At 45.4% G+C, this 13,730-nt stretch overlaps 1 protein-coding gene across 1 annotated transcript; it reads left to right on the plus strand.

The window, feature by feature from the left end:
- Positions 1 to 187: 187 nt before the first annotated feature.
- Positions 188 to 9,467, plus strand: LOC309355871 (thialysine N-epsilon-acetyltransferase-like). Its single transcript, XM_081887090.1, has 6 exons — positions 188 to 341; positions 3,156 to 3,210; positions 4,673 to 4,756; positions 6,143 to 6,244; positions 7,272 to 7,312; positions 9,240 to 9,467. The coding sequence occupies exons 1-6, from the start codon at positions 279 to 281 to the stop codon at positions 9,414 to 9,416; spliced, it is 522 nt and encodes a 173-aa protein (XP_081743216.1). The 5' UTR covers positions 188 to 278; the 3' UTR covers positions 9,417 to 9,467.
- Positions 9,468 to 13,730: the final 4,263 nt, after the last annotated feature.

A 13,730-nucleotide genomic window follows, 5' to 3' on the forward strand; every position in this document is an offset into this window, starting at 1 on the left:
GGGGAGGGCAGGGTAAAAATAAAAATTATTATTATTATTGTTATTATTATTATTATTATTCAGTACCAGGGATCCACCCAAACACAGATGGCTTTAAGGCAGCAGTTCTTCTGAATGGGAGAGTTGCTCTTGTGCTCAGATCCTGCTTCCAGTGTCCGGACTGGACCTTCCCTACCCTCCTCTTTCGCAACCCGGCTGCCCTCGTGACTCTCCTTTAAGGACCGAAAGAGAGAGCAAATCGACCTTTGCTGAGACCTTGGAGGTTTCTGCCCGGAGCCATGAGCTTCACCATTCGTCGCTGCACCCCTAAGGATCTGAAGGATATCATGCGGTTTATTGAGGTGAGGGCCGTGGCAGCGGGAGGGATCCTGGGGTCCGAGCCCAGTGGTCCTGGGTGGCCACCCGCCCCAGGTGGATCGAAGCAGGATTTGGCCGTTCCTCAGTGTGGCAGAGAGGGAGAGAGATAGTGAGTCTGGATTCACAGGGTTCTGCTCAAGTCACAGAGATGTTCTCCTGCCCACTGATATTAGCAGGGATGTGCGTGCAAAAGCCCTCTCTGATTTAATTCCAGTGGACCTCGCACGGGAGAAATTATGTGGATCAGGCCCCCGATATAGCAGGTTGCATTTGAACCTTGAATTTTGGAGTGATGTCGCACCACTTTAAACAGACCTGAAGTTTGTTTTTTCTTAATGCTGAAGTTTATTTATTCTTAATGCTTTTTATTGGGGTTTCGTTTAACACAAACAAACAAAATACAGTAAAATTCAGCAATCATTTACCCTCATTCTTTCCCCACACTCTGCTGAGCACTGACTTTCTTCCCTCCCTTCAGCAGGTTTTCTTAAGTCTGTTACCTTTCCACAGTTTCTTGTCGTATCCAATCCTATCTACATCGTAATATTTATTTCAGTCCTGCCAGAGTCCTCAAATTTCTACAATTATTATTTAGGTACTCCATAAATTTGCTCCAATCCTTTAGGAATTTTGCTTCCTCCTGATTTCGGATTCTACAGGTAAGTTTTGCTAGTTCCGCATAATCAACCATCTTTGCCCAACGCGAGACTCGAATCCGTGACCCTGAGATGCAGAGTTTTGTGCTCTAACCAACTGAGCCAGCCCTATTTTCCCTCACAGAAGGAGTCCCCGGGAAGAGGGATGGATGAGTTGATTTCGCAAAATCTATATGATTCTTAAAACAACAACCCCCAAAGCTGTTTTCCAAAAAGGATAAAATCATTGATAAGAATCACTGACAGCAATAATTTAAGACTTTTGAGAAACAGTAAAAACAAATTAAAACTCTCATCAGCTTTCTAAACATCTGGGTAGGTTTGTCGAAAGAGTTTTAGCAGGTGCCGGAAAGAGTACAATGGAGGCTCCTGTCTCATATCAAGTGGCGGGGAGTTCCAAAGTGCTGCCACACCAAAATATCGAGTTCTTGCAGATGTGCAGTGGGTATTATGTGGCACCTGTCAGTTTTGATTATTGAAGCAGTCAAGTGGAAGAATGGGGGTAAGGTGATTTTGCAGGTAAACTGGTCCCAAGTTGTTAAGGGTTAATAATAATAATAATAATAATAATAATAATAATAATAATAATAGTAATAATAATAATAATAATAATAATAATAATAATGTATTTATATCCCACCCTCCCCAGCTGAAGCTGGGCTCAGAGCGGCTAACAACAATAAAAGTAACACAGCATGCTAAAATCAATTCAAAATCAAATTAATGGCAGCCATTCGGCTATGCATCCCTTTGATAGATGGATGGATTGATGGATTGATGGATTGATGGATTAATGGATTGATGGATTGATTGATTGTTAAACCACTCTGGAAATTGTATCCCTATGAGGAGAAGGCGGTGTGCTCATATTCCTAATAACTCTCAGCATCCTTAACAAACAATGGGATTCTTGTGGGGGGAGCCATGTTGGTTTGGTTCCATGATGTTCCCAGGCTACATGAGCGGCTTAAAACTCCGCGAGGTCATTTCCTGATTCCTGTCCGTGCTTCAAGTCCACACCAGAGAAGGGACAGAGGATGTCTTCACCTTATGCGCGCTACCTTTGTGGTTCCCCTGTCTTTGCAACCTCCCCCCCGAACTCCAATTCGCGAAGACGTCATCTGAGCATGCTCAGTGGCTTTCTCACGTGTACACACCTCAGCCAAGCCGTAAGGTGGCTTCCGTTATACGGATTGAGGGTAACATCATGTGCCCACAGCTTCAAACACCAGCGTAAAGGGCCAGCGCGCAGGAAAAGCTGGTTCCCCTTTGACGCTCCCTACTGGCACCCGGGTGGCGCTGTGGGTTAAACCACAGAACCTAGGACTTGCCGATCGGAAGGTCGTCGGATCTAATCCCCGTGATGGGGTGAGCTCCCGTTGCTCGGTCCCTGCTCCTGTCAACCTAGAAGTTCAAAAGCAGGTCAAAGTGCAAGTAGATAAATAGGTACCACTCCGGCAGGATGGTAAACGGTGTTTCCGTGCGCTGCTCTGGTTCGCCAGAAGCGGCTTAGTCCTGTTGGCCACATGACCCGGAAGCTGTACGCCGGCTCCCTTGGCCAATAAAGCGAGATGAGCACCACAACCCCAGAGTCGTCCGCGACTGGACTTAATGGTCAGGGGTCCCTTTACCTTTACCTTTTTAAGAGGTATCTAAAGCCATTTGCAAGGGGCGTGGGTGGCGCTGTGGGTTAAACCACAGAGCCTAGGACTTGCCGATCAGAAGGTTAGCGGTTCGAATCCCCACGATGGGGTGAGCTCCCGTTGCTCGGTCCCTGCTCCTGCCAACCTAGCAGTTTGAAAGCACATCAAAGTGCAAGTAGATAAATAGGTACTGCTCCAGCGGGAAGGTAAGCGGCATTTCCGTGCGCTGCTCTGGTTCGCCAGAAGCGGCTTAGTCCTGCTGGCCACATGACCCGGAAGCTGTACGCCGGCTCCCTCGGCCAGTAAAGCGAAATGAGCACCGCCACCCCGGAGTCGGCCATGACCGGACCTAATAGTCAGGGGTCCCTTTACCTTTACTGAGACCCCCAAAGCACCTCAGATGTCCCCAGAGACCCAGGTGTCCTGGCACCGCTGTGGGGAAGAAGCCAAGGTTATTGGGGCTCGCCCTTCAAGCATAAACCTCTCTCCCTCTTTGCAGGAGATTGCCGTCCTTCACAACGTCCCCTTGGGCTCAGTCAGAACCAGCGTGGAAGGTAAAGAAGGGGTGTGAATGGCACGATATTTTTGTGGGTTATGGTGGGGGACAAGCGCCCAACTTTTTGGGCTTCCTCCATCTTCCGCAGGCCTTCCCCTTTGGGTTCCCCCCTGCCCTCACTTGCCCAGCTTCTTTTTTTAATTAGTTTTTTTAACATATCATTTCCAACAATCATTTAACATAACTTCTTACCTTATACAATATTTTAGACTTCTGTCAACAACCTCTGATGATTTTCCGTTCTGCATTCCGTTCACTTGTTCTGCATTTCTTAATTTCTCTATTACTCTTAATTGTCCTAAACGAATCATTCTCCTCATAGTCTTTTCTTGCAATACAGTGGTGCCTCAGGTTACAGACGCTTCAGGTTACAGACTCCGCTAACCCAGAAATATTACCTCGGGTTAAGAACTTTGCTTCAGGTTGAGAACGGAAACCAGGCTCTGGTGGCACGGCAGCAGCAGGAGGCCCCATTAACTAAAGTGGTGCTTCAGGTTAAGAACAGTTTCAGGTTAAGAACGGACCTCCAGAACGAATTAAGTACTTAACCCGAGGTACCACTATATTTCAAATAGTCCTCCTTACAGAACTTCTTGCAGTCCTACTAGCGTAATCTGTTCATTACAATTGCTTTTCGAATCATTCATATATTTACTCCAATCTTCTAAGAATCTCTGGTCCTGCAGGTTTCGAATCCCTCCTGTTACCGTAATTTATCTAATTCTGCATAGTCCACCAATTTCATCCGCCATTCTTCTTTCCTCGGTAATTCTTCTTGCTTCCGTTTTTGTGCCAATAATATTCTTGCGGCCATCATTGCATATAAAAACAACTCACAATCCTGTCTATTAATATCATCTCCTACAGTGCCAAGTAAAAATGCTTCTGGTTTCTTAATAAATGTATATTTCAACATCTTTTTCATCTCATTATATATCATTTCCCAGAAGTTTTTTCCCACTTTTTTACGTTCCCACCACATGTGATAGAAAGTTCCTTCCTTTTCTAGCTCGCCCAGGTTCAGCGAACTGCAGTTGGCCTCATAGAACTGATGGAGCTTTCTAAGACAAGCAGGCTCTATCTGATATTAAAGGCAGAGGAGCAGAGGCTGGCTAAAAAGTTGGCAACAACCTCCACCCGCTCAGATCCCCACCCCCTTCTCCGCTGCCAGCTTAACTGGGGACGGAGGGTTTCCTTCCCCCTCTGTCCCCTGAGCTGTGATTCCTGCATTTTGTGGGGGGGTGGACTAGATCAGTGTTTCCCAACCTTGTGCCTCCAGCTGTTTTTGAACTACAATTCCCATCATCCCTGACCACTGGTCTTGCTAGCTAGGGATGATGGGAGTTGTAGGCCAAAAACATCTGGAGGCACAAGGTTGGGAAACACTGGACTAGATGACCCTCGGGTCCCATTCCAACACTACACCGCCACGATTCTTCCTTTCTCCACTTCCTCCACAGAGCTGAAGAAGGCTGGCTTCGGGGAGCGCCCCAGATACAAGTGCTTTGTGGCTGAAATCCCAGCAGAGGAAAACTGCAAGGACGGTAATTTTGAACAGAGCGGGGAGGGAATGTGATAAGAATTTTAAGGTCTTAGATATGTAATAAATGCTCATAAATGTACCCAGCAAACACGTACATAAATATATAAACCACATGTCTGAAAGCCCCAAAGGAAAAAAAGTCCTGAACAAATCGACCTCAATTATTTCTCTGCAAGGTCAAAGTGGGAAACCTCCCCACTGTCTCTTTCCTCACAAATCCTGTCTTAAGGGCACATTTAAGATATGAATAGGGTGTGAGCCTGTGACCTGGCTCAGGAACTAAGTATTTATCATTACAAAAGACTGGCCAGGCTCCCCAGAAAATCCAATCAAGTGACCATTAAACAGGTAACCTGTCAGATAAACAAGACACTCAGATTTCTGCTGTAGACCGCCTTTTCTGTGATGTAGGTATGATGTATCTGGGGTGGTCTTAGGTTACACCCCTTCTGTGATGTATGGAGGGGTGGTCTTGAGCTCCAGGGCAGGGAATTTATAATGTCTATAAATTGGCCTCTGTTATCTTCTCCTACCAATAGGGAACTGTAATAAACGAAAATCTGTCCTTATTCCCTTAGGGGGGACACAAGAGCTCTTAAAGAGTCCTTTGTAGGTTCTCCATCAGTCGGAGGAAAAAACAGAGGCCAACCCGAGAAGATTGAGAAGCAAAGCAGCTAGTAAGCCTGATCTTTATTGATCTGTTGCAACAGGCTGCTCCCCTTACACGCAGGAAAGGAGGAGGACCCAGAACCTAGGTGTGTCCGCCCTTATATAGACATTTTAAATTGCCCACCTTGGAGTCCAAGACCACCCCCAGAAACATCATACCTATATCACAGAAGGGGTGTAGCTCCATACGACCACCCCAGATACATCATACCTACATCACAGAAAGGGGCGGTCTACAGCAGAAATCTGAGTGTGTTGTTTACCACCTGTCTGCCAGGTTACCTGTTAATGCTCACTTGATTGGATACCCTGGGGAGCCTGGCCAGTCTTTTGCAATGACAAATACTTAGTTCCTGAGCCAGGTCTCAGGCTCACACCCTATTCAAACACAGACATACCCTTAAGACAGGATTTGTGAAGGAAAAGACAATGGGGGGGCTTTTCCATTTGACTTTGCAGAGAAAACACCTGGTCAGCCTGGGAGTCAAAATGGCTCCATGGCTGCTCTCCTGCGCAGCTTCAGACATGTGGCCTGTATATATCTATGTACGTGTTTTTGCCTGGTACATTTACGAACCTTTATTATATGCATAAGACCTTAATTTATTTATTTCCGAACCTAACGTAAGGACACTATATGGGCTCTTGGATACCCCATAAGGGGAAAAGGGCAGATTTTTTTGTTTACAACAGCATTGTGGGTTTCTGCTCCTGCCAGGTCTCAGTCTTGCTGGGTACACCCTGTTTTCGTACACCTATAACACCTTGCGAGGGAGGAATGCCTATGTCGACAATCTCTACGTCAAGCCAGAATTTAGAGGTATGGATGCGAAGGGGCGAATTTTGGGGCGGGTGCAGAGGCACGCAAAGGAACCTTTTTCCTCTTCTAAGACATGAACTATGAATTATGAATTATGAACGATGAATTATGAACTATGAACATTTGAATTCTGGTGCTGGAGGAGACTCTGGAGAGTCCCATGGACTGCAAGAAGATCAAACCTCTCCATTCTGAAGGTCCAAAATTTCCCCCCTCTTCTCCTGCTTCCAAGGGGGGTTTAACAGTTTTAACCGATGGAGATTTAATCCTTTACAAAAGACTTTCCAAGGCTTTAACTTGCAGCGTCTTTGCTTCAATCTATTTACAAAAGAGGAAGGCGGACTTCCTGTTTGAAACCTTCCCGCTTCGGTGCCAAATTAAGGTATTTAAAGATCCAATTTTCCGTTCTACTCACGGGTAGTTGTTTAAAGTCCAATTGTCCACAGGAAAAAGTCAGCACTCTCCGGTGACAGCAATGCGGCTTCACTCCGTGAAAGAAGCAGTCAATTCGAAGCACCGCACCGCTCACCCCACTTCGCTCTGGATCCCCAAATCAGGGTTTCCCTGCAAGTAGGGGAGGCGCAAATGGTGCCAGCCGAATCCCAGGTTCACAAGCTTCTCCCGCCTGTGATTTCCGTGGGTCTCCGCCTTCGCCGTGGCAGTCAGACTCTGATTTCCACGGAGCAAATTCCTCCCGATCGGAGGAACTCCGCCATTGCCTGGAGGCGCCAACCCGGAAGTCCCAGGATGAGAACAGAAATCGTGCTCTGGCGGCGCGGCAGCAGCAGGAGGCCCCATTAGCTAAAGTGGTGCTTCAGGTTAAGAACAGTTTCAGGTTAAGAACGGACCTCCAGAATGAATTAAGTATTTAATCCGAGGTACCACTGTAATATATTTGCGAATGTCCTTTAGAACATCACCCCCCTCTCCTCAGAATGGGAATCGTCCATTGTATTTATTTTTGGGTCGCTCACTCAGATTATCTTGATGTTCCTATGCTCAACGCGGCTGCTTTCTTTCCTTGCAGGGAGAGGAATTGGCGGCGCTCTTATGAAGCAAATGGCCGAGGTGAGTCCAGCCCTGGTTTTTGGCGTGCAACCTCACCTTCGCTCAGACAAGCAACCTTTCCAGTTTAAAAAGCCCTGAGCTCCCAAGTGGGTGTGGGGTGTTATCATCACTGAAGAAGTCAAATACAGTGATACCTTGGGTTAAGTACTGTTACCGGAAAAATCCGAGGGCTCCCTTGGACAAAAAGTAAAGACACCAACCAGAGTAAATTGGAGCAAATCAGCAGCCTGTAGGCTTGGCCTTCATTGAAGAAAGACTGTTGCGACAGGGTGCTCCCCTCACTTGCAGGTGAGAGGAAAGACCCAGAAAAATGGTGTGCAAGGTCTTATAAAAACTTTTGAAATTCCCCTCCTCTAGATCAAGCCCACCCCCAGAAACATCATGCATACATCACAGAAAGGAGGGGTTGAGGGAGGAGTTGGTGGTAACCTGAGTGTCCTGTCACCTGGCTGGTTCCCCCTTTCCCCCTCCCCATGGAGACAAAGGGGAGTTTGCAGTTTCCTGCCCCCAGAGGGAAGATCTGATCATTGTCCTTTGTTTCAGTCCATGCTGAATCCACTCCCATATGCAAGTTCTTTGTGATCTTGATGGTCTTCTGTCTAGGACCATCAGGGTTGGCATAGCAACTAGGCAGGGCTCCTGTGGATGTGCTGGGATGGTGATGGGATTATGGCTGGCCTGTATCAAACCTTCCCCATTTTGTAGTCCTTCCTTCATGGAGTAAAATAAAAGTAGAACAGTGCAAATCCGATGCATGGTTGATTTTCTATGAATTTATAACAGAAGCGTAGCATATGTAGTGTGTGAGTGTGAGTGTGTGTGAAGTTTGTACAAACTGAATGATGGGGGGGGGGTTCGTGCTACAGTACTTAATTCATTCCGGAGGTCTGTTCTTAACCTGAAACTGCTCTTAACCTGAAGCACCACTTTAGCTAATGGGGCCTCCCGCTGCCGCAGCGCCACCGGAGCAGAATTTCTGTTCTCATCCTGAAGCAAAGTTCTTAGCCTGAAGCACTATTTATGGGTTAGCGGAGTGTGTAACCTGAAGCGTATGTAACGCGAGGTACCACTCTACAGCATTTCCTGTTGCTTAGAGTGGACTCTGTTGTAAACAAAAACCTGCCCTTTTCCCTTATCCAAGAGCCCGTATAGAGTCCTTATGTAGGTTCCCTATTGGTAGGAGAGAATAACAGAGGCCAACCAGAGAATATTGAGAAGCAAAGCAGCTAGTAAGCCTGATCTTTATTAATCTGTTGCAACAAGGTCCTCGCTCACCACACACAGGAGGGAGGAGGAACCCAGAACAAAAGTGTGTCTGCCCTTATATAGACATTTTAAATTCCCTCCCTGGAGTCCAAGACCACGCCCAGAAACATCATACCTACATCACAGAAAAGGTGGTCTGCAGCAGAAATCTGAGTGCATTGTTTACCTGTTCATGCTCACTTGATTGGATACCCTGGGGAGCCTGGCCAGTCTTTTGTTATGATAAATACTTAGTTCCTGAGCCAGGTCACAGCCTCACACCCTATTCATATCTTAAATGTGCCCTTAGGACATGATTTGTGAAGGAAAAGACAATGGGGAGGCTTTTCCCAGTTTCCTTTGACCTTGCAGAGAAAACATTTGCTCAGCTTGGGAATCAAAAATGGTTTCAGGTCGGTCTTCCTGTGCTGATCTATGTACGTGCTTGGCTGGTACACTTATGGACATTTATTATATATCTAAGACTTTAAAATTCTTATCACAGTGGTATATAGATTCAAACAAACAAACAAACCCTGCTGTGTGGTCCACAAATTAACATTGCAAGTTAGATGCAAGGCTGAGGCAGGTTTGGATTCCCAGCTATAAAAAAAACCCCTTTCCTCCAGCCCAAGAACTCCCAGTTTTTTCAAGGCTGAATTTCTGCCTCTTATTTCCGCAGGAAGCTTGGAGCCAGGGGTGCGCCCAGTTGCAAATGCACGTTTCCGCTTCGAAAGAGGATGATTTTGGGTTCCTTTTTCGCCGCGGAGGCGAAGACCTCACTTCCAAGGAGGGCTGGGATCTCTTGCGCATTCATAGCCACGACCTGCGAGGGATGGCGTCTCGGAGCAAATTCTAGGCTGGCGACGCTCCTGGGGGTGAGATTTGTGACTCTGGAGGAAAGGGAAGGATCCCTTGCGAAAGGGAAGCACATTGAGGCGCTTTAAGGTTTGATACGGAAAGGGGGGGCGCATGTCTTCTTCACCTTCTTCTTCGCTACAATATATCCATTTATTTCCGAGTCCAATTGTCAATGTCAAAAGGGACTAAACAAAAAAAATTCCTTCCAGTAGCACCTTAAAGACCAACTAAGTTAGTTCTTGGTCTGAGCTTTCGTGTGCATGCAGCTACTTTGAGATCTTGTATAGAATGTCCTGGGAGATTGAAGTGTTCTCCTACTGGTTTCTCTCTCTTGTGATTCCTGATGTCAAGTAGGAGAACACTTCAATCTCCCAGGACATTCTATACAAGATCTCAAAGTAGCTGTTTTACTACAAAGGAATTTCAGAAATAGACTGGAAAGAGAAGCTGCTGAATTGCAACTTATTACCAAACTTAAAACCATGGAGAGACCTGGTCTGAACAAAGACATTGGATTCTTATCTCATGCACACGAAAGCTCATACCAAGAACTAACTTAGTTGGTCTTTAAGGTGCTACTGGAAGGAATTTTTTTTGTTTTGACTATGGCAGACCAACACAGCTACCTATCTGTAAAAGGGACTAAAATCTATAAAATTCATAGAAAATCAACCGTAACACCGATTTTCTTGCTTTTGGTGCCAATCGGCTCAATTTCTCTAGGACTCCATGACACCTCCCCTGCCTCCATGATCCCTCGAGCGAGGTGTCACGTACTCAGGAAGACCCTAATCCCGTCAAATCACTCTGCCAAGCCTTTCCTCCGGGCAATGCCAGGTGGCAGACTATGCATACATGGACCATTGTCTTCTCATCACCGGTACTCAGGAAGCGCTTATCTGCGCATATCTCCAGCTCTGCGTATTCCCCCCTTCCTCCTCCATATGTTAATCCTGTGTAACCCAACCTCTCCTTAATGTATTCATGATGTAACCGTGATGTATTTTGCACTGTATTCTGGGACATGGAGGGAAGTTTCAAAAGTTCATGTCACCCCTTTCTTGCCGTTCAATCTCGCCTTGAACCTGTTGCGCAATAAACGTGGATCTTCTGCAGCTTGCTCCTGTCTCCGGCTGAGCTCATTTTCTTCCGCAGGGACCCGCGGACTTAGTCCGACGAGCTGGGTGGCAGAGCAGCCTTGCACCCAGATTTTACCGTAACAACAACGTTCCTCCCGGGTGTGGCTGGAAAACTCGTTGACAAAGCCAGGACTCCACACAAATGATATCTGTGTCAAAAAAATAAATAAAGGAGAGGTGTCTTCAGAGCATGTGCAGAGTGACTTTCTCTTCCGCCATCGCCACCTGTTCATGTGGATGCCGCTTTCCCACAGGCTTGTGCCCCGATTGGCTCACAGCATACAACAACAACAACAACAACAACAACAACAACAACAACAACATAATATCAGTGCTTTTTCTTAAAAAATGTTTAGGGGTACTCACAATATACTACTCATATTGCAATACTGCCCCTCAATAATAATAATAATAATAAATAATAATAAAATTTTATTTATATCCCGCCCTCCCCAGCCGAAGAAGGGTTCAGAGCAGCCAACAACAGTAAAAATAATACAGCATTCTAAAATTAATTCATTATAAAATCAGTTTAAATCAAATGAATAGGAATATGGCCAAACTTAGATTCACAAAATGTTTAGGGGTATGTGTGCCCCTGTGTACCCCCAGAAAAAAGTGCTAATAATAATAATAATAATAATAAATTAATAATAAATTAATTCTATGCTGCCCACCTGACTGTGTAGCCCCAGCCACTCCAGGCAGGTCCCAGCACAATATTAACAACACAATAATAAGACAGCAGACATTTAAAACATTTCTGTATAATGTCCCTAGATCACAGAATCATAGAACTTCAGAGCTAGAGATTCTTAGAAGACAGGAGCAAATATTTGAACTATTTGAAAGGCAATTGTAATGAAAACAGATTACGCTGGTAGGACTGCAAGAAGTTTTGTAAGGAGGACTATTTGAAATACTGCGCGAAAGACCATGAGGAGAATTATTACTTAACGATAATTAAAAGTAGTAGAGAAATTAAGAAATGCAGAACAAGTGATAAAGAACGGAAAATCTTCAGAGGTTGTGGATGGAAGTCTGAAATATTGTATAAGATAAGAAGTTATGTTAAATGATTGCTGGAAATGATAAGTTAAAAAAACCACAATAAAAATGTGTGTGTGTATCTGCAGAGCTAGAAGGGGACCCCCAGGGATCATCCAGTCAACCCCTTGCAATGTGGGAATCACGACTCTAAAAATAATAATAATAATAATAATAATAATAATAATAATAATAACAACAACAATAATAATATTTTATTTATATCCCGCCCTCCCCAGCCAAAGCCGGGCTCAGAGCGGCTAACAACAGTAAAATGATACAACATTCTAAAATCAATTCATTATAAAATTAGTTCAAATCAGATTAATGGCAACCATTGGGCTAGAGTTCTGTGGGGATTGCCAGAGGAGGGGGTCAGGCTGTGCCCTGGCCAAAGGCCTGGTGGAACAGCTCTGTCTTGTAGGCCCTGCGGAAAGATGTCAAGTCCCACGGGGCCCTAGTCTCTTGTGGCAGAGCGTTCCACTAGATCGGGACCACAGCCAAAAAGGCCCTGGTTCTGGTTGAGCCAGCCTAACCTCCCTGTGGCCCGGGATCTCCAAGATGTTATTATTTTCAGACCGTAAGGGTCCTCCGTGGGGCATACCAGGAGAGACGGTCCCGTAGGTAGGAGGGTCCTAGGTCGTATAGGGCTTTAAAGGTCAAAACCAGCACCTTGAACCTGATCTTGTACTCCACCGGGAGCCAGTGCAACTGGTATAGCATCGGGTGAATGTGATCCCGCAGCAAAGACCCCATAAGGAATCTCACCGCGGCATTCTGCACTCGCTGGAGTTTCTGGGTCAGTCTCAAGGGCAGCCCCACGTAGAGCGAGTTACAGTAGTCAAGCCTGTAGGTGACCGTCGCATGGATCACAGTGGCCAGGTCAGAGCGAGAGAGGTAAGGAGCCAACTGCTTAGCTTGGCAGAGATGGAAAAATGCCGCCTTTGTTATAGCTGCAATCTGCGCCTCCATGGAAAATCCCTGGCAGGCGTCCGTCCAACGTCTGTTTTTAAAAAAATGATGGATGGCCTACCACCTTCTGAGGCCAGAGAATGATACGATTGTAGAACTGGAACGGACCCTATGATTCTTCACCGAGTAGCCAGAATCAGGCCCTCCCAAGTCTGGGATTTTGGCAGGAAGAGGAAATTTCCATGGCTTAAGCCTCAGCCATTGTAGCTTCAACTTTGCCTCCCATTTCTCGAACCCGTGTCCTCAAGCCCCTGGCGCAAACTTTGCCCTCCAAGTCACTCTCAGAAGCTTCTGGTTCAGTTTATTCTTTAACTAAATGAAGATGGCATTCTTTCCCCTTCCCTAATCTTTAACTCAAACCCAGCTCCCTTCGCTGTAAAAGCATTGTGAAAAATAATGGATGGAGTTAGGAATGTTTATAGCCTGGGGAAAAGGAGACTCAGCTACATTAGTTTTAAAAAACCCACACATCATTTTGGATGCATTATACACATGCGACACCAGATGGCGATGGGGAGCAAAGAAAATTTATTTGCGATTTTCCATAGCTGTTTTTTTAATAATAATAATAATAATAATAACAACAACAACAACAACAACAACAACAACAACAACAACAATTTAATTTCTGACTTATTTATAGTGGCTTTTCCCCTGTACGTAGATCCACCCTGAGATAAGATAGGATAGCCACCTTGGAAAATATCTAAAGGGTTATTTACTGCAATATTATAAGATGTTTTTGTTTTGATATTATTTATTCTATCCTAGGTTTTCCATCAGGCTTAATTGATGAGAAATAGAAGTAAGGAGTAGACAGGAAGTCAGTTACAGTATCTATATAAAAAGTCATTTTTATGTTAAATGTATTGTGAGAACTGCCGTATTTTTCGCTCCATAAGACGCACCTGACGATAAGACACACCTAGTTTTTTAGAGGAGGAAAACAGGGGGAAAAAATATTCTAAACGAAACAGTGGGTGTATGATTTTTGTGGTTCATGCTATGGCCACAGACATGTGATTTGACGGTGGGTTTGGGGTACCCCAATGCAAAAATCCTGAGAATCCATGTGGATCCGTGCTTTGAAACCACGTTTTTGCGCCATTGCAGCCCCACAAAACAGTGGGTGCGTGTTTTTTTTGGTAGCCATG

Source organism: Podarcis melisellensis (genome assembly GCF_964234715.1).
Source record: "Podarcis melisellensis genome assembly, chromosome: 13".
NCBI classification, from domain to species: domain Eukaryota; kingdom Metazoa; phylum Chordata; class Lepidosauria; order Squamata; family Lacertidae; genus Podarcis; species Podarcis melisellensis.

Excerpts from the sequence above, each read along its gene's own strand:
- LOC309355871 (XM_081887090.1), top strand. The coding sequence starts at position 279 with ATGAGCTTCACCATTCGTCGCTGCACCCCTAAGGATCTGAAGGATATC. Across the intron at positions 3,211-4,672 it reads AGTCAGAACCAGCGTGGAAG|AGCTGAAGAAGGCTGGCTTC; the intron begins GTAAAGAAGGGG and ends CTTCCTCCACAG. Across the intron at positions 4,757-6,142 it reads AGAGGAAAACTGCAAGGACG|GTCTCAGTCTTGCTGGGTAC; the intron begins GTAATTTTGAAC and ends TGCTCCTGCCAG.